The sequence below is a fragment of the Heterocephalus glaber genome, unplaced genomic scaffold (genome assembly GCF_053883595.1).
Source record: "Heterocephalus glaber isolate CG9 unplaced genomic scaffold, H.glaber_assembly_v1.0 deba00001608, whole genome shotgun sequence".
Lineage (NCBI taxonomy): Eukaryota > Metazoa > Chordata > Mammalia > Rodentia > Bathyergidae > Heterocephalus > Heterocephalus glaber.
In genome coordinates this window covers 9,760,189-9,784,277 of record NW_028258379.1, presented here as the reverse complement: position 1 = coordinate 9,784,277, position 24,089 = coordinate 9,760,189, and the positions used below count along the sequence as shown (strand labels likewise).

General features: G+C 49.2%; 1 protein-coding gene across 3 annotated transcripts in view; it reads left to right on the top strand.

Annotated features, from left to right (window-relative positions):
• Positions 1–12,297: 12,297 nt before the first annotated feature.
• Positions 12,298–24,089, top strand: part of Actn1 (actinin alpha 1) — an 89,416-nt gene continuing 77,624 nt past the window's right edge. Inside the window, exon 1 of one of the 3 annotated variants that reach the window (XM_004837336.4) lies at positions 12,298–12,716. In XM_004837336.4, the coding sequence (XP_004837393.1) occupies positions 12,612–12,716 (105 nt within the window). In that variant the 5' untranslated portion in view covers positions 12,298–12,611. The remainder of the gene's footprint in view (positions 12,717–24,089) is intronic. The other 2 variants (XM_004837338.4, XM_004837337.4) reach the window with 2 other exon arrangements.

Here is a 24,089-nt window from a genome sequence, read left to right as displayed (position 1 = left end):
TGATAAACGTGTTCTTGGAAGGCAAGGAACTCCATAGGCTGGAGTTTGAAGACCACCTGGCTAGCCCATCCTCTCCTGCAGGACTCCTGACCCCAGGGCTCTTACCCTGATGGTATCTGCTCCCCACATCCTGATGCTCTCCCATCACTTCCCTGGAAGTGACCCGGCATGTCTCCAGGCTCAATGGAAGGCCCAAGGTCCCAGTAGCTAAGAGGTCCCCGGCCACTCCCTCCACAGGCATGTGACTGGGAGAGGGTTATTACTCAACAGGAATTTCCCAGCAGATTTTTGAATTTTTGCTCTGATATTTGCTGGGAACTGGAAATAGCTAGGGGAATGTTCCAGCCCCGGCTGGAGGGCCCAGGTGAGGCAGCTATCAAGCATGGCCATCCCTGCCCCCAGAGATGTCCTCAAGGTCACCTGCATTTGGGAGAGAGGTATAAGCATCATCACTGAAAAGGCTGAATGTCCATCACCTGAGGCCAGAGAGTTGGGCAGAGCCTGGGAATCCAGGAAATTGTCTTGGCTGCTCTATGCCAGTCTTGTGAGAGATCTTGCAAGGGAGAAGCTGCTGGCTATCCCCATCCCCCACGAATCTGTGGTGGGAAAGGCAGGAACAGTCCCATGGCAAACATCCCTGGCCAGACAGAAGCTGGTGGGGGAGGAATCAGGCCTGGTGAAGGCTCAGAGCTGCTGGCTGGGGCATACACAGGTCAGAACAAACTCAGTTTCTCCAGCACTGGCTCCTCAGGGAGCTCAGGACTCCTGACTTAGGAACTGCTGTGTGGGCTATGGCAAAGGACTGGCCTCCCAGGGCCACCCGTGGGTTCATAAGGAAACTGAGGTAGAGAGCTGGAATTTGACTGAAGCCGTATTTCATTCAGCAAAGATGGAACCAGGGCACTGTTCTATATTGGGCCCTGTGTTAGGCCATGTGCAGTTAAGAGTTTGGGGTAGGTCTATTAATTAGATTGCTGGCCAGGGATTTAGCTCAGTGGTTCCACAGCTTGCCTTGCAAGCGCAAGGACCCGAGTTCGATCACTAGTAGCAAAACAAAAACAAAAACATTAATTAGATTGCTACTGGGATGAGGGACAAAAGTGAAGCCTCTGGCTTTCTAAGCTAGAAATCTGAGAAACCATAGTGAGCTTTTTCTACTTCCTTCTGGCCTTCTACAAATCCAGGTTAATTATCCCTTATCTGATATCTTTGGAACCTGAAGTTTCAAACTTTGGAATATTTATTTATACCTAAAGTAACATCTTGGGGGATGCAACTCAAGTCTAAACATGAAATTCCTTTAGGTTGCACATGTACCTTAATCCTGAAAGGAATTTTATGCCATGTTTTTAGTGCACCTGTATTCTGACTATAAGATCAGGTGTGCAATTTTCCAATGGTGGTGTTTTTAGCTTGGCACTGTATTCTAGAGCTTTTTAGATGTTGGGTTTTCAAATTAGGCACGCTCTCCTTGTACTCTGTGACTGCTATGCCTCTGGCTGTCATGAAGAGCCCATTAGGCGCCGGGATCAGGGCTCTGGAAGACCATGGTCAGAGAAGCTCAAGATGGAAGGAAGGAAACAAACCAAGACAAAGGGCTATGAGGCTTGGGGTGCTTTTAGTTTCCAGAACTTCCAGATCCTCCCTCCACGTGTCTCTCCACAGGGCCTGGCCAGGTCAAGTACACACAGTAGGGCAGAGAGAAGGAACCAGCGAGCGTTGGCATGGCTTGTGCGCAGCTGGGTGGGCTTCTGCCTTCTTTCCATCACCTCCCACATCAGTCCAGTTCATTTTACTCTTGGGGACTGCTGGTTGGATGGCTGAATTCTAGGAGAAGAAGGCCCTGGCCTGGGCGCAGCTGGAGCTTGAGTGTTGGGAGAACTAGGGCTCTTTTGTAGACTTTCCACTTGCTGCTGGCACAAGGCAGGTGTGCGGTGGGTTTGTTTGGAGTTTACAGGGATTGAGAAGACTCCTCCTTCCCTGGAGGGTGGAAAATGCTCCCCGAGCTGGATGTCTTCAACAGCAACGGAGCTATGGCCCTTTGGGGGACCCTCTGAAGCAGCTCCCTGGAGTGTGGGTCACAGACCAGCCTCAGCCTACTGCCAACAAGGGGGCCGCCCTCTTCCTTGAGCAGCTCCATAGAAAGGCACCCAACAATAGAACCAGGGACTTCAGTCTTCCTTACCACTGACTGGAACAAACTCTTTGAGTCTCAGTTCACATCTACTTTTATGGCAAATGAAAAGAATTCTGGCCACAGTCTCGGTTCCTTTGTCCCTGAACCCAGAGAAATCCAAAGGAAGGATGGGAAAAGGACAACAAAGCCTGGCTTCCAGGAGGAAGGTGGCAGTGTGGTCTCCTAGGAGAATCTTCCCTTCTTTTTCTTTGTTTCTTGCTCTTTCTGACTCTCCCTATATTGACCAGGCTGGTCACAAACTCATGGACCCAAGTGATCCTCCTGTCCTGAGTAGCTGGGACTATAGGCACATATGACTACACCCAGTCAGTTTTTATTTTTTTAAAAGCTGTTTTTCTTAAATTTTTTTTAATTGAAAACACATACAAAATAATTTCTCCAGCTTCTCATCAAAGCAAGCAAAACAGCTCCCAACTAAGACCAAGCAGCTTCCCCCAGATAGTCATCCACTGAATAGTTATTAGGCATCTACTATCTATTACTAGAGAGACAGGACCACATTTGTCTTGTTTTTTTTTTTTAAGACAAGGTCTGTATTTATTTGTTTCCCAGGTTGGTCTCCAACTTCTGGGCTTAGGAGATTCACCTGTCTCAGTCCCCCAAGTGCTGAGATTACAGGTGCATATGTTATGTGCTCAGTTCTTGTTTGGTCTTGTATCTTTACTTCCATCACAGTGCTGGGCTCAAAGCAGTTACCTGATAAGCATGTGTGGAGTGAATGAACGAAAGAAATTCAGGAAACTGGGCTGGGGATTTAGCTCAGTGGTTTCACTGCCTGCTGTGCAGGTGCAAGGACCCGAGTTCGATCCCTGGTACCAAAAAAAAAAGAGAAGAAATTCAGGAAATTAATAAAATATGCATGTTATTGTCTCTTGTCTTGCACAGTGATTAAGTTGGCAATTAATCACTCTTAGAGTCAATGGCAGTGGGAAAGGTGTTATTGACTTAGATAGTAAATATGCACATGAAAAGGTTTAAATCACAAAAGAGACCACTATTCACCCACCACTAGGGCTAGTTTTTTGGTTCTGCTTTTTGTTTTTAAATTGACAATACCAGGTGGTAGGAGATACAGAGAACTGAAATCTTCATACCATGCTACCAGGAGAGAGTGAGACGGGCTAGCAGTATTTACTAAAGTGAATCACATGTCCACCTTATGACCCTGCAGTTCCACTCTTAGGTATTCACTCCACAGAAACGTATGCATCTGTCCAGCAAAAATACACATTCAAATGTCCATAGTAGTTTTATTCATAGTAGCTCCAAACTGTAAACAATGCAAATGCCCATCAACAGAACGATAAATTACTTAGGTTATCCCACATATTTTTTTCTTTTGTTTTTGGCGACAGGGTCTCACTATGTAGCTCAGGCTGGCCTTGAATTGGCAGTTATCCTCTTGCCTCAGTTCCCGAATACTGGGATTACAGGCGTGTGCCACATACCTGGCTATCCTTGTGCAATGAAAAGAACCCACAACAAAAACCTACTGATATAAGCCAAACAAAAAGCTACTGTAGTTACTGATGTAAGCCACCATGTAAATGAATCTCACAGCCATTTAACTGAACTAAAAGTACAGAAACCAAAGTATACGTAAGTATTCACATGAAGTTCAAAACCAGAAATAATTATTCATGACACAAAAACAGAATGTTATTTATGAGGATTGGGAGTATAGATCAGAAGGGACATGAAGAACTAGAGGTGCTAGAAATGCTTTTGGTTTGGACCTGGTGGAAGTTACACAAGTGTGGACACATGTACAATAACACTGGGCAAGGAGCTTAAGATTAGTACACTTGAATGTACTTTATTGTCTGTGCACTGATAGAAAAAAGGAATGAATACCATAAGCACACCTTTACCTTAACATCCCTAAAAATAACCAACATTTTAAGTAACTGTGTTTCTCTATCGAAGGTTTTATTTATTTATATATTTATTTTTGGTACCGGGTATCAAACTCGGGACCTTGCACTTTCGAGGCAGGCGGCAGAACCACTGAGCTAAATCCCTAGCCCTATTGAAGGTTATTTTATTAATTTTTTTGTTTTCTTTTTTAATAGATTTTATTTTTTTTATCCCATTCCCCCCCCCCCAACTCCCCTATTTTTGTTTTCTTGAGACAGGGTCTCACTATGTATTTCAGGCTGGCCTTGAACTCCCTATGTAGTGGAGGCTGGCCTCGAACTCACGGCAGTCCTGCTGCCTCTGCTTTCTGAGTCTGGGATTAGAGGTGTGTGCCACCACATCCCGAAGTCTCCTCCTGATTGACACCAACCTCGTTAGTTACTGTTTCAACCCACTTCCTGACTCTCTTCCTTCACACTGTGGACATCCTTACTGTCCTCCCCTCTTCTTTTCTCAGAAGATGAGTATCTTTCTTGTTCATGGCCCACCCTTTAGCTGGTGTCCTTAACCCACACAGTCCTATTTTAGGAACTTTATACCATCCCTCAACTTTCTTTTGCTTGTATTTTTCAACCCTTTCCTCTCCCCTGGCTCCTTCTCAGACTACAGACACCTCAAATTTCTCCTCTCCTAGAAGAAATCCTCCTCTGACCCCACTTCCTCACTAACTACTGACCACTATTTCTTCTTCCCTTCCACATTCCCTGCCTTCATTTATTCACCTCCTAATGTTTCTTAAACTCACAGCTTTAGTTACTGAAACCCACAGGCCAAGTCCTCAATTTTCAACTGTCACATCCAAATAACGCCTTTTAGGTGTTACTTTCCAGACTCTTCCACATCTCTGATGTTGCCGATTCCTGTTGTATTTGAAAAACCCACTCCTTTGACTTCCACACCATCAGCTCCAGGCTCTCCTTGCTCCTGGCTGATTATGTCCGCTCTGTCTCTTTCAGGGACTCTAGTCCTTTACCCTCCATTCCTGAGTGTTATGTGCCAGGCTTCTGCCTTGCTCCTCTCCTCAGGGGTCCTTCACGGATGGTCTCATGATGTCAGCACCGCCCCACGCAGACGGCTCACACAGCGGCTTCCCTTGAGGTCAGGGCTATGCAGTCAGGAAGTCCATGGTTCCACTCCCAACCCTTTTCTCCTGCTCTATCTCATTTGGTTGTACTTCCTCCCTCACCAGATGATCCAAACTATAAATCTGTGCATAATGCAGCATTTCTCAACCTCAGCCCTATTGATACTTTTAGGCTAGAGAATTTCTTGTTGCGAGGAGGCTGCCCTGGTCATTGTAGGATGGTTTTTTTGAGACAGGGTCTCACTATATAGTTCAGGGTGGCCTTGAACTTACTGTGTAGCCTAGGCCTTGAATCTACGGCAATCCTCCTGCCTCAGCCTCCTGAGTGCTGGGATTAAGGCATCCACTACTACCCCTGGCTTCTTGTAGGATGTTTAGCAGCATTCCTGACCTCTACCCACCAGCTGCTGATACTATCCCATCTGTGTGACAACCCTAAATGACTCTGGACATTCACAAGTATCGCCTGAGGTGGGATGTCCAAATATCCTAGGGCTGAGAACCACTGGATCAAGGGCATGGATCTAGAAGACACTGTATAATTATTTTCTTTTTCCTTTAAGTAACTTAATTCGACTTTTACCAGAAAAAAACCTAAATCAAAATTAATCACTATAAGGGCCAGGGATTTAGCTCAGTGGTTCCACCACCTGCCTCGCAAGCAGAAGGACCCGAGTTCAATCCCTGGTACCAAAAATAAATAAATAAATAAATAAAATAAAATAAAAATTAATCACTATATAGAGGGTTAAATTTCAACTTGACATAACAAAGAATTCATAGCAAATAGGCGTGCCCAACATTGGTATGGCTCAGAGAGCCCTGAGCTCTTTTTGGGAGGTATTCAGAGGAATAAGGTGACTGGAATAAATCACTGTAGATTTTTCTTACTACAATTCTTTGAGGACAAAAATTAACACATAAACACAAACCCTGTGTTTGTGGCCAATAAAATTAACCAATTTTTTTTTTTGATACCGGGGATCGAACTCGGGAGCTAGTGATTGCAAGGCATGCGGCAGAACCACTGAGCTAAATCCCCGGCCCCAAAAATTAACCAATTTTTAACATACTTACAAAGTCCGAATTGTGATAATTAAATTGAAAATATGGGGTAAGGTCTATGAAAATGACAAACTATTACGGAAACAATGAAGAAGCCTTAAATATGTGAGACTTATTAACATTCAAATCATAAAACAATATGGCAATTCTTTGTCCTTTTTTTTTTTTAGACAGGGCATTTCTATGTTGTACAGGCTGGTCTTAAACTCTTGGACTCAAGTGATCCTCTCAGCCTCCTGACCAGCTGGGATTCACAGGCATGTACTACCATGTCTGGCATTTTCTTTCTTTTTTTTGGTACCGGAGGTTGAACTCAGGACTTTGCGCTTGCAGGTGCGGTTCCACTGAGCTCAATCCCCGGGCCATTTTCTTTCTTTTTAAAAAGAATCACTGGTAATACTACTGGGAGCTCAAATTCTCAATTGAGTAACCTTCAGCCATGTAATCTCTGCATCTGTCCTACCTATACTACTATTGGCATAACAAAATTACTGTCTTTTCTTCTGGTTAAGTCAAATCATCCTCCAGTGGTAACTACTGAAACTGTGGTTGTCCTTCCCCATTGCAGACTTCTGGGAATCCTAAAAGGTACTCTCCCATACTAATGTCTGATTAAAAGCAATTCCAGATTCTCAACCATACAGTTACACTAGTTGGGAAGTACTCAGCTACATGCTGTTGTTATTACCTCCTTTCTGCACACCCCTAGCCCTCCTCCACATTTATTGTCCGTAAAAGTTGACACAACACCCACAAACTATATTGACTTCCAGATTATTAATGCCTTCTCAGTGGAATAGAGTCTACACTACTTACTCACAAAGTTGGTCACTAGGTCCAGTCTTTTACCAATTACTACAGGCACAGTACATTATACCTTTAGAATTTTAAATGAATGCCCCCCCCAAAAGACTTCTATAAATGTACTTTATATCACATCTAGCAAATTTTTTTCACAGCTAATTGTGTGCATTATTTCTCAAAATTCTGATCTTAATACCACTGATGAATGAATCATTTTCTTAAAAAAAATGAGTAGCAATAGTGACATTAACAACTTGAAGTACGAAACAATGAAAGCAAACTTGTTATAGAAGAGACATAAAAACAAACAGAAAAATACTAGCAAGTTAAAGTGACAGATTTACTCCTTAATATCAAGCAGTCTTTGAAATCACAGGGAAAAAAATATCCACAAAGCAAAAGTTACCATGTAGTTGCTAGATTTTTTTTTAAAAATCAGAAACAGGGCCGGGGATTTAGCTCAGTGGTTCTGCCACCTGCCTCACAAGTGCAAGGTCTCGAGTTTGATCCCCAGTACCAAAAAAACCCAAAAAATCAGAAACAAAACTTACTGTAGATTCACATTTAAACATGGATATTTAGACTATTATACTTTGAAATTCTCCTGGAATGTTAAGAAATTCCCTGTAAGGAGCCCTTTTCTGTAAGTTCTTTCAGTAGTATGAAGACTTTAAACATTTTAAAATATGCGCTCCAAAATAAATTCTCAATTCTGAGAAACATTTGAAAATCCCCTGTTTTGTCTCTCAGTATTCTGGAGCTCCCTGTGGTCCCTTTTCAGACGTTTGGTCAAAGACCTAAAGTCCTCTTTCAAAAGATTCTGGAAAGGTTGTTGTTTCTCTGGACTAATGATCTCACTAGGAGGAAAACTCAAATTAAACTTCTCTGCAGCACTCTACTCTCCTTGGTATAAGTCCCGCGATATCATCTCCACAATGGAGACAGAAGCTAATCACCACAGAAACAAGAGTGTGCGCTTCTCGATCAGCATTAAAATATTTTTCAGCTGTTCACAGATTAAGGAAAGAACTTCCTTGTCAGTGAAAATCCCAACTATTGTCAATTCTGCTATGAAACACAAATCAGTTGTTAGCTTGGTAATGTTAGGAGTTTTCTCCTCTTTCCTTGCTTCAAAATGTTTTCTCCAGACCTGAAGAAGTGAGGGGGCAAAGTCAGCATAGTGCTGGTGAAAGAGAAAACACAGGTGCACAGCACAATCCGCATCAGAGATTTTTAGTTTGGGTTCTACAATGGAAGCCACAGCCTCTGTGATATATTTGCTTAAATTTAGGCCATTAAAATCATGGGACAAGGAGTCTCCCTGTTGTTCTGGAATAGTTTTTAGTTTCTTGACAAAAGCAGTATTTTTCTTCAAACTTGAGTCCAGGCAGCTAAAGAAATTTTCCTCTAGTCGGTTGTCTGGAGCATTTTGGTTTTTGCTACAAAGTTCCTTTCTTTTTTTTTTTTTTTTTTTTTCGGTACTGGGGATAGAACTCAGGACCTTGTGCTAGCAAGGCAGGCGCCGGAACCAGAGCTAAATCCCTGGCCCTACAAAGTTCCTTTCTTAATTGATATGGTTCCCAAGCTTCCTGATGAAGCTGAAGGGATTCTTCCTTCTCTTTTAACTGAACAGCTTCTTCTTGCTGATGTTTTGCTTGCTCTTCTTGCTTTTTTCTCTTCATGTTTCTTTTTGCTTTAATTCTTCCTCTGTTTTCACCTTTTCTTTTTTTGCGTTGTCTTCCTTTTTCCTCTTATCTTCTTCTAGTTTCTTCTTTTTCTCTTCAGGGACCTTACTGACCTCTTTCTTGGCAGTGATCTTGAGGTAGTCTTTTGGTTTTTCCTTGCTGCTCACTGGCCACTTTTCACTGCAGTCTTTCTCCTTGTTGTTTAGCAGAGATTCTTTTTCTTCCATATGTGCTAACTTTTTACACTCAGCTGGCATTATGTGACCCAGAACAATCTCGAGCTTGTTGTCAACATTAGCCCTGGGTTCCCCAACACCAACTCCAGCTTTCTGGCTCTGTCCCCTCCTCCCCCATCATTGTGTAATTTTAAACTAGTTACTACTTCTCTAAGTCTTGGTTTGTTTTTTGCTAAAAGAGCTTAAATAAGATAATACACTATAGGTAAGCCACAGAGTCTGTTCTATATTGGAGCCCAACACAAGCTCCTCCCTCCTCCTTACACCAAACAAATCTCCTAGGCCTGTGGGGATTTAGCTCAGTGGTTCCGCTGCCTGCTTCGAAAGCGCAAGGACCGGAGTTCGATCGCCGGTACCAAAAAAAAAAAAAAAAAAAAAGCTCCTAGGCCTGTCAGTTTTATCACTTAAGTATTTTACCCATCCACTCTCATCCATGCCTACCTGGATTAGTGTGACTGCTCTTGCAGCTTGCAGCCAATCTGTGCCCCTCAAATTCACGACACACACTGCGGAGGTGTGCACCTCTCCAACCCCGCCTCTTGCCCCTCCGGGACCGGATTTCCAAGTCGGCCACGTTGAGATACCAGGCATTCCTCTGTACACCATGCAGTTTCCTGGCTCTGTGTATTAGCTCCTGCTGCTCCTACTGCCTGGGATAACCTCCCACACTGGATCTTTTATTCCTGCAGGCTCACTGGGGTTTCACTTCCCCCAAAAAGACAAACCTGCATCCTCCTTTCCCATGTGGCCCAGTGCTCCTCTTCTGTGTCCCCACTGCCCCGCCCATCCACTTTCTCCCAGGATCTACCTCATGTACCACATTTTTGTCTCTGAGTTTCTCTGCCAGCCTGTGCATGGCAGGGATTGTGGCCTTTTCATGTCCATACACATAACATCTAGCATATTCTCTGACACACAGATGGCACTCAGAAAAATATTTATTGAGTGAATGAACAGATATAGCATCACCATTCCCTCTGTTAGGTTTAGAGGCACTGTTTAGTTTGTAGTTCATAAATCTGTTGTCTTTGTGGCTCAGAAGCAGGGCTTCCTTGGCCAGGGGCTTGTGGAAGGCACAGTGCTAACGGTAACACTTGCATAAATGCATGTGTGTGGCTGAGTGATGATGCGTGGACCAATGTGGCTGGGCTGATACCTGCTTACAACAGCACTGCCGGGCTCTCTGAGACTCAGAGGCATTTTCTTTGCCTCTTCCATGTCTTTCAAGTATCTTAATTCAGGGCCCTTCCTGTCAGTGAAAGTCTTCCTTTAGCTTCTTCACTCACTTCTGAATTGACCTAAGTACTTTTGCAGAGGACCCAGCCATTCTTCCTGTAAATCAGGTGACCCTCCATTTCTATACTTGCTTTTTGGTGCTGAAGATTAACTCCAAGACCTCTGCACTGAGGTACGTCCCCAGCCCTTTAACATTTTTTGTTTTGTTTGGAGACACGGTCTTGCTAAATTGCCCAGGCTGGGCTCATACTTTGCACTCCTCCTGCCTCAGCCTCCCAGAGTGCTGGGATTACAGGCACATGGCACCAGGCTGGGCCATTTGCACACTTTGGAATCTGTGATTTAACCAACTATGGACTGAAAATCCGTAGGAGAGAGGGCTGGAGAGTGGTGGAGTATAGTACTTGCCTGGCATGTGCGAGGCCCTAAATTCAGGACCTTAAAAAAAAAAAAAAAAATATATATATATATATATATATACACACACACACACACACACACACACACACACACACATATATTATAGGCCCGGGGGATTTAGCTCAGTGGTGCCGCCTCCTGCCTCACAAGCACAAGGTCCCCAGTTTGATCCCTGTACTAAAAAAAAAAAAAAAAGGACCTAGGTACTGCAAAAAATAAATGAAAATCAGCCCGGGGGACTTGTTGACTATGTGCACTTCCTTTTCTTGTCAATCCCTGAACAATATACTATAACTATTATTTGTGTAGCATTTCTATCATATTAGACATTATAAGTAATCTAGAAACGGAGAGTATACAGGAGGACACGCATCGGTTATAAATCAACTTGTGCCACTTCATCTAAGGCTTGAGCACCTACAGATGTTGGTATCTGTAGGGGTCCTGGATACCAAGGATGACTATGAATTAAGCCCTATCAAGCTAGGTGCAAGATGGACACATTTGCTGTCCACATCAGAGCGCTGAGCCTATTGAAGGTTCACATGCTACTCATCTTCAGACTCACTGGCCCACAGAGGAGCCCACCTAGAGGTGCCTGTGATCCCAGAGTCCGCCTGAGACTACCCTGCCTCTTCCCCCATCACTGCTAGACCAACACCCTCCTTTTACTAACCCTAGGAAGTTTAGCTGGGTACCAAGCACATTCGTCAATTTTGCCCTCCTTCCTCATTCACTAACTATAATAAAGCTTTGTCAAGTGCAAGGGTCTGTGGGGTCCTGAGCCAGTTCCACTCTTCGATCCTCAGTTTCCCCACCTGTCAGGCGTGTGTGTATGAGAAGGGACCCTGGTGTAAATAGACCACTCAGGGCCCTCCCACCCAGTTTTCAGGGTGGTGTTGGGGTCTGTACGAGGCGGAGGATGCTGGCAGACCGTAGGCGGTACTAGCCGCACCCACCTTGCCACCAGGATAGAAGGCAAGGCAGCAGCCACCCAGGAAGGCCGAGGCAGTGCAGCGAAAAGGAGCCTGGGGCGAGGCGGGAACGCTAGGCGAGCCCTGAGAGCTCTTCGCAGGCGAGAAACCTGGCTGTGGAGGGGCAGGGATCATCGGGTCGCGCCGGGCGGGGCGGGGCGGGGGTAGTGGCGGAGTCCGGAAATTCCTTTCCTTTGCTGCCCTCCCTGCCCCCTTTCCTAGGGTGCCCGCTGGTCCTAAATCAGGTTACCGAGAAAGAGAAAATGAAATGCTCTCCGGGTTTCTCCGCACCGCCTCTCCAGCCCTCGCCTAGCCCTGGGCTTGCAGCGCGAGCCGGAGCGCGGGGAGGCCGGGGCTCCCGAGTTGGGGGCCTCCCCGCCGGTGCGCAACCAGTCCAATCCCCGGCGGCTCCCAGGTTCCCGAGTACGCTGCAGCTCGGTCCCTGAGCTCTGGAAAGCGTCCCCCGGCTTCGGTCCCGTTCAGTTTAAGCTGGTGTCACATGAGCCGCGGGGGAGTGGGAACCCGGGGAGTGGGCGGGGGCGTGCGCGCCGGGCGGGGCCGCCAGTCCACCTCTGTACACCGCGGCCCGCCTGACGGATGCCAGGAATTCCCAATGAGCGGCGATGGGGGGAAGTTTGGGCAACTCGACCTGGCCAATGGAGAACCTCGGGAGGGCTCTGCCCTTGCCCGCCCTCGCCCGCGTCGCCTCCTGCAGCGCGAGTGTGTCTGCCGAGCTCAGTGTGCGAAGAGATCGGGTCCGAGCGTGCTCGGAGCAGGCAGTCTGTGAACTCGCGCCGCCGCCGCCAGCCGCAGCTTCCGCGAGCAGCGCCGCGGCGGAACCGGGCGCACGAGAGCTGCCTGGCCCCGCCAACCCCGCCAGCCCAGCCGACTCCCTCCTCCCCACGCCGGGGCAGCCGCCGCCGCCGCCGCCGCCGCCGCCGCCCGGAGAGAAGGTGGAGGAAGCAACCCAGCCCCTAGCACGCGCGCTCCATCATGGACCATTATGATTCTCAGCAAACCAACGACTACATGCAGCCCGAAGAGGACTGGGACCGGGACCTGCTCCTGGACCCGGCCTGGGAGAAGCAGCAAAGAAAGGTTAGCACCCGCCGCCCCCCCACCCCCCACCCCCGCCGCAGCCCCCAGCCCGGACCCGCTCCTCCCGCCGCGCTCCAGGCTCCGGTTCCGAATGGGTTTGGGCGCGCACGGGCGGGGGCGGGGACGCGCGGCCACGGGGAGGTGGGGTGTTGGGTTACCGGCGCGGGGCGGAAGGGGGAGCGCCCCAGCCCCGAGCTCGCGGACTGCGATCTGCAGCGTGGGGAGGTGGCGCCGCGGGCAGGCAGGTCGCCTGGAACCCACGATCCAGGCCACCTCGCGGCCGCCGCCAGCATCCTCGCGTGGGCAGGGCGCGGGGGCGGTGTTTTGGGGGCTGGGGCTGAGACCCCAGCTCGGGGGCTGCTTGCTCGGGATCGATTTTCCCTTCCTTTCCTTCCCTTCCCCGCCTCCCGGCTGCCTCCATATGGCGTGCGGTGGCAGCGCGCTTCCTGGGCCGCCCTGGTCACAGTACCTGAGGGGCCAGGCGCCCAGGACTCTCCCCAACCCCAGCCTGAGGGCGGGCGCTGGCGGGATTGACGGCTGCCTCGGGGTCTCTTTGGAGGTGGACCCGCGAGGAGTGCGGAGGGAACCGGGGACCGTCCGCGGGCTCCCCAGCGGGCCCTCTGGGGGTGGAGTCAGGACGGCTAACCGTTCCATTGCCTAACTCAGTGGGCTGGTAGCGAAGGCTTTCATGTGCGTCCTGCCTCCCTGACCTCTGCTCTTTTCCTGGAGAAGAGCGAGTGTGAGCAGCTTGATTCACGTGGAGGGGTTCCAGGGCGAGGGACGGACTCCAGAGATCTTTGGGGTCAGTTGTGGATCTCTGCTTAGCCTCGGAGCTGTGTCCCGGGCGCCGTGTGCGGGGTGCTCGCTCCGAGACCAGGGCCGGGCTAGGGAGCTGGCGAGGGGACCCGGTTATAGTGGCGAGTAGCAGGAAGAGGTCAGAAACCACGCTTGTTGGGGAGGGGAGCGCCCCAACACTGCCCTGCTTCCTGCCTGCCCGGTGAGCCCTTGCCCCCGGCAGCCACGTACCCTGTCTCCCCCCGCCCCCCCAGCTGCCGGCTCCCATCCGGTCCCTCCCCTTTTCATACTCCTCCCTCCCGCTGATCTGGGAATGGGGGGGGGACAGGATGGCTCGTCCCTCTGGATAGTGCGGTTAGGGCTGGGCTTGAGGGAGAGTGCTCATGTCCAAAAATGGTAACATTCATTCCCTTTTTTAAACTTAAAAGGGGGGTAGTTTAGAGAGCCGACTGAAGTTTTTTTTCTCAGCCAAAGGCATCCTGTATTAGCTCACTCAGGAATCCTAAGCTCTGAAACGGTGCCCTTTATACTCACTTCATCAGACCAGCAGAGGTAATTTAGAACACACACAATGGGCTTCCCCACAGTGGCGAGCTGGGTCCCTCCCTGGGGGTTCTGCTGTGCCCGGCCTTAGACATGGACAGCACGAGGGAAGGTCCTCTGACTTCTTTGTAGCAATTGCTTAACTATCCACCCTCTTCCTCTTGGTGCCCTCCGGGACAGCTGGGGGCTGAGGGGCTGCCGACACCCCCCGACACATTCAGCTTCCTGAGACCATGGGGCTGTTGGTGGAGCTGAAAATTGAGTGGGCAACTTGGAGATTGCCGGGGGAGACAAGGCAGGGGACTCTTATTTTTTAATTTCAAGGTGACGCCTTCTGGAGAATAGATTTAAAGTTGGGCGGGGGAGTGGGAGTAGGATGGTAGATGTCCTGTGATCTTCCCTGGAGAGCCCAAGACAAGAAGTCCCTGCTGGTAGCAACGAGTTTGGACCTGGAAGGGGCAGGAGTGATGGCATTGCCCAAGAACCAGGCCCTGGAATGGCTGTGAGACTCAGTCCCTGCAGGACAGACTGACCCCAGGTCTACCCATAAGCATTCAGTGTTATCAAATACATGAATGAACATATTAAATGTATTTGGTAAGAAAAATACAGGTTCCCAGAATTGTGACCTGGTGGGAACAGGCCATCCTGGAAATTTGGCCATCTAGAGGCCAAATGCAAGTGTCAAGAGCTGGCCCTGGCAGATGTGTGTGTGCCTGCCACTGTTCTAATCATGTCACCTAGATTATCCCAGATGTTGCTCCCAGCAGCTGTGTGAGCCAGGTGCACATGAGGTTGAGGAAATGAGGGCCAGAGTGGGGAAGTAACCAGCCCTGAGTCCTAGGCTAGAGCACGGTAGGGCTCTGATATAGCTATGTTGGGAACAGGCAGCTTCCGTTCTTTTGTGTCTTCTTGGCCTGGCATCCAGAGCTGGAGGGTCTCGAGACCAGGGGAGCACACACCTGCTTTGGGAGGATTGACATCTGGCGACAGGCACAAGGGTCTCTGGTTCTGACTTGGTCCAAGGCTCTTGTACCCCCTGCCATTAATTCTCTATGTTTCCTTTGTGGGCTTCAGTTTCCAATCTGTAGAATTTCTATCCTGCCAGGTTCTCATCAGGGTGATAAGGATATAGGGAAGTGGTATTATGTAAGACTTACAGCAGCTTGTAGTTTTTCACACTCACCTTACTTGTGGGAGGGGAAGGGGTTGTGGGGGACCAGACCCCACAGGTAGAGAGAGGCCACCTGTTGCTGGGGGAGGCAGGGGAGGGATTGGAAGAGGGGGAGCAGGACAGTGGGAGCCAAAGGTCACTGGGTGGGAGGCAGAAGACCCTGTTTTTAGCCCTGGTGCAACTATGAGTATTGGTGAGACTCTAGGCAAGTCATTTATTTCCCTGAGCATTTTAAAATTAGATCATTCCACAAATGCTTTGTGAGCACTTGACTCTGAGCCAGACACTGTTCCCTGATGTCCCTGAGCCACTGTGTAAGCTAGACAGACTGGTTCCCTATCCTTGGGGTGCTCCCGTTATTTTTCCTCACCTGTAAGTGGACTGCATTCCTGCCCCACTGACTCCAGTGCTCTTCTGGGTTCCAATGAAAGGATGCAGTCGGAAATGTTTCCTGGGGAAAGAAAGGTAGAAGTCTGAGCAGGCAAGAGGCGTGACTCAAGGAAGCCAGCGGGGTTGGCCATGGCTTGTCCCTCCTTCAAAGAATGCTTCAGTATGGAGTTCTTCAGGCTGGTCCTCCTGCCTCCAGATGCAAAATGCAATTACCGAACGGACAGAGCAGGTGGAACAGAGGAGGTGCCTATGCTTTGCCAACATTCACAGTTTTCCTGAACTTCCAGGTTGGCTCTAAACCCACCTTTCTTAGGGACAGCTGTTTTCAGGATGACCATGGCTCTTAACTCACTTGACCTCACATGGATCTCACCCCACTCTCGTGTGTGTGTGTGTGTGTGTGTGTGTGTGTGTGTGTGTGTGTGTGTATGATGTGCAGGTGTCAGGCAGGCTGGACAGAATATTGATTTAGAGTAGTATCCTGGCTATATGCTTGCAAGCTTGTGGTTCCTCTCTTAGGCTCCAATACTTTATATATAAATGAGCTGATGTGGGTTGATGTTTGATGTGTAAAATGGCAGCTTTTGCTGTTAAATAGTGTTGTCCTCTTTCCCTCTGAAGTCCTGGACCTTCTGGTTGAATGTGTATTCCCACAGGTGGCAGCCCTGGGGCTTTTTTATATGGAGAGGCTTAATCAATATTTGTTGAGTGAATGGATGTTGAAACAGAGCGGTGACCTTGGCAGGTGAATGAAGGTGGCTGTGGATAAGGTCCAGATCCTGCTTCTGTACCCATGCCAAGCCAGGTCACAGGGGAGAGGCCACATTGTTTTTCTGCTTCTGGACAGCAAGACCATCACAGAAGCTGACCAAGACATTGGTTGAGGTGGGGAACTGCAAAGAGGGGAGGCCCTGCACAACTGGGTTTACCTTGGGATGGACAGGACATCGAAACCAGGGTGGTACCTGGAGGGAATGAAACTGGAAGAGGAAAGAACTGGCTTTCCTATCTTCAGATCCCTTTCTGCTCTGCATTTTGGGCTGCCCATCCCATGCCAGCATTCATAGGGCCAGGAACTCAGCCTGTCCTGTTCTCTCCTGAATTCTTAGTACCCAGCATAGGAGCAGGGGTTGTTGTAGGTGGGGTGTTAAGAAATATCACTGAAAAAAATTGGATAAATGGCATCATGCATGCCTCCCAACCCTGTACTGGGGGTTGGGGATAGAGGTGAAATGTTTTTTGTTCCAGGTAAACCATTCCATCCTGGGGCTGCACCCTAGTTCCAGCCTCAGCATGTGCTCTAGGCACACTGGGGGTCCGAGCCTTAGTTCCTCCACTGTCTAACTCTTCCATCTTGGGCAAGGAAGGCACTTACGCTCTCTGGGCCTGGGGATACCCTCGGGGAAATGCGGTAACAGTGCCTGTCTCACATAGTTGCATGGATATTTAAATGAAATACTGTATGCAGGGATCTTAGCATATCACCTAGGTGTAGTGAATGCTCATAAATGTTAGCTGTTGGAGGAACCAGTGTTTGGCTGGACTTTACCAATAGGCTTTGCATAAACCCATCTTTGAAGGAGTCAGGGTTGCTAGGGGTGTGTGGGAATTGTGTTGTCCTTGACCTTTGATCATGAGTTCTTCAGCTCTGGTTCATTCTGAGTCATGAAACCTGTCTTCTCGCTCTCCTTACCTGAGAAAGCATACAGACTCTCTTGCCTAGCCTTTTCCCTACTTCTGGGTATCCAGGATGAAGGGATGGATGTTAAAAGTGCTGAAAAACCTCCTCAGCTTGTGGGAAAATAACTGCACAGTAGAAATGGACTCTAAAAGCCATTTAGCCCAGTAGAGCCCCACCATTCAATAGCAGAGGGCCTTCCTTGGCCACAGGTTCCCAGCCTTGCTTTACCTGATGCAGTGCCTTCCTCTCCAAACCCTCACTGATTAGCAGAGTGATTGACCAATCCTGCAGGAGAAGTAGACTGGTATGGGGTTGGGCTGGGCCCTAAGGCCTCAGGTAGAGGCTGCTGGCGCTGAACCAGGCAGGTGTGAGAAGGCCCGGAGTGCCCTGCTACCCAGATTTTCCAGTGTTGAGGGGCGGTGGGACCTCTAGGGGCTGCCCATGTCACTGGACACTGGAGTTGGGATTGTAGGAGTGAGAGGCTGCAGGCTCCTTCAGGCGGCCGGGCCACCATCCTCCTCAGGAGGGAAAGGAGGAAACTGGTTTGCTGGAGGCTGACTTAGGGAAGCACTGCAGGGCCGCCTCCCTTTCCATTTTCTCCGGGAAGGCCTGGGGCCGGGCGCCTGGCCAGTGGCCACAAACCAGGAATCTGGCTTGAGGACTTGTCACACAAGCCTTGGTCCCTCCTGTGGGTCTGGAGCCAGGGTGGGGCAGCCCGAGCCTGAGATATGAACTAGTCATGAGCATTCACTGTGTGGCCCTAGGAAAGAGCCTGGCCCCGAAATAGTAAATCAGTGAGCGTTAATTGAGCCCCTTGTGGGTATCAGATGTGCTGCTATCTGTGTGGGGTCATGGAAATCACATTTTAGGTGCAGAGGAGACCAGAAAGACCCAGGGTCACCTTAGGCTGTGCTAGTAATGACCTTGAGGAATGGCCCAAAACAGGCGCTGTGGCCACTGTGGGTCTGGAGCCAGCATTTCAGCCTGGGGAGCAGGGAGGGGGCACTGTGAGTCCAGGCTGGTGACATGGGGGCCCCAAAGCACTGTTCATGACCTCGCTTGCCTTTTCCCTGTGTTCCATTCAGGTATCCCAAAGTGGCTGTGGAGGGAACGGGCCAGGGTGGCCAGGGCTTCTTCTGAATCAGATGGATCCCTCCCAGATGGATCAGTGAAAACTGGCTGTCCCCAGCAGTTGGGGGAGGGTTGTCTCCACAGACCGGAGGTGGGCAGAAACAAAGCTTTCTTGAAGATACCCATGAGGTGAGGTGGGTGCTCCTGCTGTCCTGTTCTGCAGGTGGGAGCTGGTGTAGCAGCTTGCAGCATTTCCGGGATCCCGACCCGCAGGTGGCATGCTGGGACCTGGACTGGCATTTGAACTCCTCACAGCTTTGCTGCTTATAAACAAATGCTGTCATGTGTAGGAACGTTTAACCAAAGACAAGCATATGCAGACAAATCCCTCACTGATGGAGATGTTCTGGAATTAGTGGTGGTGGCTGCACCACCTCGTGAATATATTCAACACCACTGGATGGAGTACTTCAAAATGGTGACATTGAATTATATCTCAATTTTGGAAAGACTAATAGAAAGCAGAAAATGACAGCTGCCTGTCATCCCGCCTTCCAGAGGTGAACACTGTCACAGGAGTTCTCATGGCATCTGCCACCCTTGTCCCTGTCCTCATTTGTGTGTCCCCCTTGGCGGTCTTGCTCACTGGATTCTAGGGCCAAGGGCCTGGGGTCCCAAGGAAGGAGGAGAACTGAGACGAATCATCAGGGAGGGCAGCTTTCATAAAGAGCACGGTGTCGTGGAAACCGCCTAAGAATAGACCATAGATGGGCACAGGCAAACAGAAGCCAGGGAGGTAGAGTGGCGGGGGTGGCCTTCCTCTCTTCTCCAAGTCCCAGAGTTCTTTGGGAGATCCTTGGGGGCCTGAGAATATGAACCTCACTGGATCGCTGTCTCCCATCCCCAGGGCTCACAGGCTGGGGCAGCTTCCCTCAGGGTCAGAGGTGTGGGGTGGGGAGGGCTGGGGCAACTCTTCCTCTCCAGGAGGTTGCTTAGCATTGGTGGGAAAGGTGACTTAGCCCACTACAGAGCCAGGAGGAGAATAAAAGGCAGTGAGTGTGGAAATTGGGTGTAGATACGGAGGATGCCGTTCCCCTGGAAACTGCCTGCTCGGTCCTTGGCTACTGTGGGCCACTTCTGGGGGTGGGATCTCCTCTCCCTGAGAGGGTGTGGGGTCCTCTCCAGATCTGTCACCCACAGGGCTGGGGCTGGAAAACGCAGAGAAGCCATCCTTGCATATGTCAGACATGTTTTGTCAGGGGCCTCGTTTAGCATTCACAGCAGCCTGCTAGGGGATGTGGGATGATCCCTCTTCCTAGAGGAAGAGCAGGAGCTCCGAGATAGAGAAGAACAAGCTCCAGGCAGCGCAGGGGAAGGCTGGAAAGGATGGCACCTGTGGCGGCCTTAGAGGGATCTGTCCATTTGGTTCAAAGCATTTCACCAGCCCCAGATACTGAGAGGTACAAGTGAACACTGCCCGCCTCCTGGGAAGGGAAGGGAAGATGCAAGAAGGCTGGGAAGGAGTTCTCTGTTTTCTATCAACCAGCTAACCAACCAGTATTTATTAACGATGTCCTCATTCCCCAATAAGTAAAAAGACTGAGAGTTAACACTGATGGAAGAGTAAATGGTTTGAATTACCTCAGGCCATCCAGCATCCTTTGAGGAGAAGGTACTGTCATCACTTCTCAGCCTTTTGGCTAAGACCAAGTGAGAAGGTACTGTTAGTTTTCTTGTTACAGACAGGGAAGTTAAGTAACCTGCCCTGACATGACCAGCTCTTAAGCCAGGTTAGGAACAAAGCCAGGCAGATTGATCTCAGAACCTCAGAATTCTTTTTTGTTTGAGACAAGGTCTCTTGCTGTGGTGTTGCCCAGGCTGGCCTTGGACTTGTGATCCTCCTACCTCAGTCTTCTAAGTAGCTGAAATTACAGGCAGAACTCTGCTCTTAACCAAGAGCAGACACACTGTTCGCTTTTAAGGAGTTTATGTTTTCATTGAGAGACAAGTTTTAAATGTAAGTGAAATAAGAACAACTCAAGATGGTGTGTAATCAAGGACTCATTACATGATTCATGATTTTTAACATTTATGCTCTCACGTTAATCACAATGTGATTTCTCTCCATTAATCATGATGAACAAACTTCTTGTTTGTTGAGGTCTTATCCCTATTTTTGTTGTTGTTGTTGTTGGTACTGGGGATTGAACTCAGGACCTTGTGCTTGTGAGGCAGGCGGTGGAACCACTGAGCTAAATCCCTGGCCCTATCCCTATTTTATTTCATTTTATTGGTGTTTTGAGATAGGGTCTTGGTATGTAGTTCAGGCTGGCTTTAAACTCACTGTGTAGCCTAGGCTGGCCTCGATCTCAGCAATCTTCCTGCCCCACCCTCCCAAGTACTGGGATTATATGTGTGCACCATCACACCTGGCTGTGTCCCTATTTTATTTTACCTCATTTCATTGAGACCGATCTTGCTTTGTGGTTCAGACCGGCCTTGAACTCAGTATGTAGTCTAGGCTGGCCTTGAACTCACCGTGATTGTTCTGCCTCAGCCTCTCGAGTACTGGGATTATAGGTATGTGCCACCACATCCGGCTGTATTCCTATTTTAGAGACAGGAAAAGTAAGGCCCAGAAAGATTAAATAACTTTATCAGAATCTCTGCTGCAACCTGAATGGGGCAGGGTTGGTTTTGAATTCAGGTCTTTGGCTAGTGAGTCCCGAGGCTAAATAGGGAGGGCGTAGACTTTTCTTTTTGGGGGGGCGGGGGAGGGGTTACTGGAGATTGAACGCAGGCAAATGGTCTACCATTGAGCTACACTCCCAGGGTTTTAAAAAATTTTTTGTTTTGAGACAGGATTTTGCTAAGTTACCCAGGCTGGCCTTAGACTTATGGTCCTCCTGCCTCAGCCTCCTGAGTAGCTGGTGTTACAGGCTTGCAACCACTGGTTGTGGGCCTTTCTGAAATACTTGTCCTGGTTGAATAGATGGTGGAGGATGCTGTGGTATTTCTTTGCATTTTTCAGTCCAAGTAACTGACAGGAAGATTCGGGTCCCCTGAACCTGGGTGCCACCCCTGCTTGAAGGTTCAGTAGCACTTGCCCCTTCTCTGCTGCCTCACCTGCTCCTCTCCTTTATTTGGCAAGTCTTCCTTTGTGGTCACTGGTGGAACCAAACATCTTTGAACCAGGTAACGGGGCTCGGGGCTCGTGTTTATTTTGTTTAAATCCCATGCATGTGACATCTGTGAAGTTTGAGCCTCCTGTTTAAGCCTTGGGACTATTAAGAAAGTGGGGTATGAAATTTGGGGGCTTAGGAGGCTTTTGGCACTGCCAGGCTGGGTGTTTCTGAGCCAAGCTGGGGTATAGCACCAAGGAGGAGGACAATGCCATTTCCAGACCCCTGGCTTTGGCCTTGTGGGGCAAATCAGAGGCCCCCAAATGGCTCACTTCAAGGCAGAAGAGCAGTTACTGGGGGAGGGGAGCCTCCTGACTGTTACCTCGTGGTTCCTTTCTCTCAGTGTTTTGACTCATGGGGCTCTTTGGACATGGTCACAGGACTGTGACTGGAGACCAGACCAGGCCATGTGGTATTTTTTTGGTACCAGGGATCGAACTCGGGACCTTGAGCTTCAGGCGGGCAACAGAACCACTGAGCTAAATCCCTGGCCCTAGAGGAGTATTTTTATGGGCCTGAAGATTTATTTTTTAAAAGCCATCTGCAAAGCTGATTATAACAAATGGGAGTAAGATGGCCTGGTGTTGAGCTCTATTTTCAAATCCTCTGTAGGTGAAATGGTTTGAGGGAGGGAACTCTGAGGTGGGTGGGCTCTATCCAGCAGGTCTCCTCGATGGAACTTGGCCTTGCAAGGTGGCTGGGAGGGATTGTGAGAAGCAGGTCCTGTCTATTCTCCTTAAGTCTACCTGTAACAGCAGTGGTTTGGGGATGGATAGAGATACGGAGTTTTTAATCCTTCTCAGTCAAGTCCCAGGACCGGGAAATAGGACCCCTACCTATCCTGTCACCGAGAGTGTAGGCATGTGCATGTCTCTCTGGCTCCCAGAAGCCCCTCTGTTGTTTTTGGCCCAGGCCTTGACTTTGGCAGAGGAGTGGCTCCCTTCAGACACCACAGACATCCTCCCAATAACATATTGCAGGACTTGCCAGTCAAGTTCCCGATATTTTGGAAGGGCCTTTCTTTCCAGGAACCCAAAGTGCTTTTCCAGACTCAGCCCAGGAGCTGGGAGATGTGGGAGGCAGCTCATGAATGTGTTTTCCTGGAGGTGGGGAAATGGGGCCAGACCCTTTGTTTCCTGTCCTTCCCCAGGGTTATTGGTGGCCAGGACTGTTGGGAAGAAGCTCTGCACACCATGATGATCCAAGGCCTCTTTTTAGAAATCTGGATATTTTCTATACTGAGGCCCAAATAAAAGACAACTTTGTTTTGTTTTGTTTTTTGTGGTGAAGGGGCTCAAACCCAGGCCCTTGTGCATGCTAGGCAAGGGCTCTACCATTGAGCTATGTCTCAGCCTTCTTTCTTTTTTTAAAGTTACACAATAGTAAATTTAGAGCTTGATTGTACACGGTATTTTTTTTTAAGTAAGGGATGCCACATTGAGGTCCCCGCTGGTGTCCAGGTGGGACCTGTCCCTGACCTTCTCTTCACACACGCTCCTGGGTGAGAAGGCTGCAGGGCATTTGAGGGGATTTGGGAAGGCCTGAAAGGGTCCAGTGGTTACGGAACAGAGTCTTTTTCTGATCTTGGAGCTGGGTCACAGTGGCCATGCTGGCTTCAGAATTTTATTTTAAGGCAGTAGTGCAGTGCAGAGCTGAGCCTCCAGCGTTCTTCCCGACAGCCTTCCCTTTCCTCGCTGCCATTAGCCACTGTTGCTAGCTTGTTTTGTTTCTGGCCATAATGTTTACCGTTCCTGCCTATGCTGCTGGCTGGGGATCTGTGCCAGACATTGCTGTGCACCTTGCTTTTTTCACCCCTGCCTGTCGAGGTGGGCCTGACTACAGCTCTGTACCACTGAGGCCTGGAGGGCTCGTCCAGGTCCCACAGTTCCTTGCAGGGGCAGGCGGGACTGGAGCCCAGTTCTCTGCCTCTGTAGTGGCTTTCTGACCGAATACCTGCTGCCCACGCCTGGGTAGAGTTTAAAGACTTGTTGGGCTTTGGTGAGGTAGGGCGGACATCAGTTCCGATTCCTTTTTTGGTATCGGGATCGAACTTGGGTCTTCGTGCTTGTGCAGCCGGCAGCGAAACCACTGAGCTAAATCCTTGGCCCCCGATTCTTTATTTTCTTTCTCCCCAGGCATGTTTTTGACATCTGGCTCCTGTGCCCTGTGAGTGCCTGCCCCCTCGCCTGAGGCTCTGAGAGTCTGATGTTTAGGAACCCGCACCACTTGGCCACTTTTTTTCTCCTCCTAGGGTGATAATTATATTAGACAGGGTCTCACTATGTAGGTCAGGCTGGCCTTGAACTCACAGTCTTTCTGCATCAGCCTCCCAAGTGCTGGGACCATAGGCATCCGCCACCAGGCCTGGCTCTTTTATGACTTCTCAATGAAGCAAAATCCGTAATGACAAAAAACTAGCGTGAATTTGGGAATGTGTCAGAAGGGATTTACAGTTATCCCTCACAGTGGCATCTTGCTCCAATTGGAAGCCAGTTGTCGTCTGCAAGGCAGAGGCTAGATTCCTGATACAAAGGTCA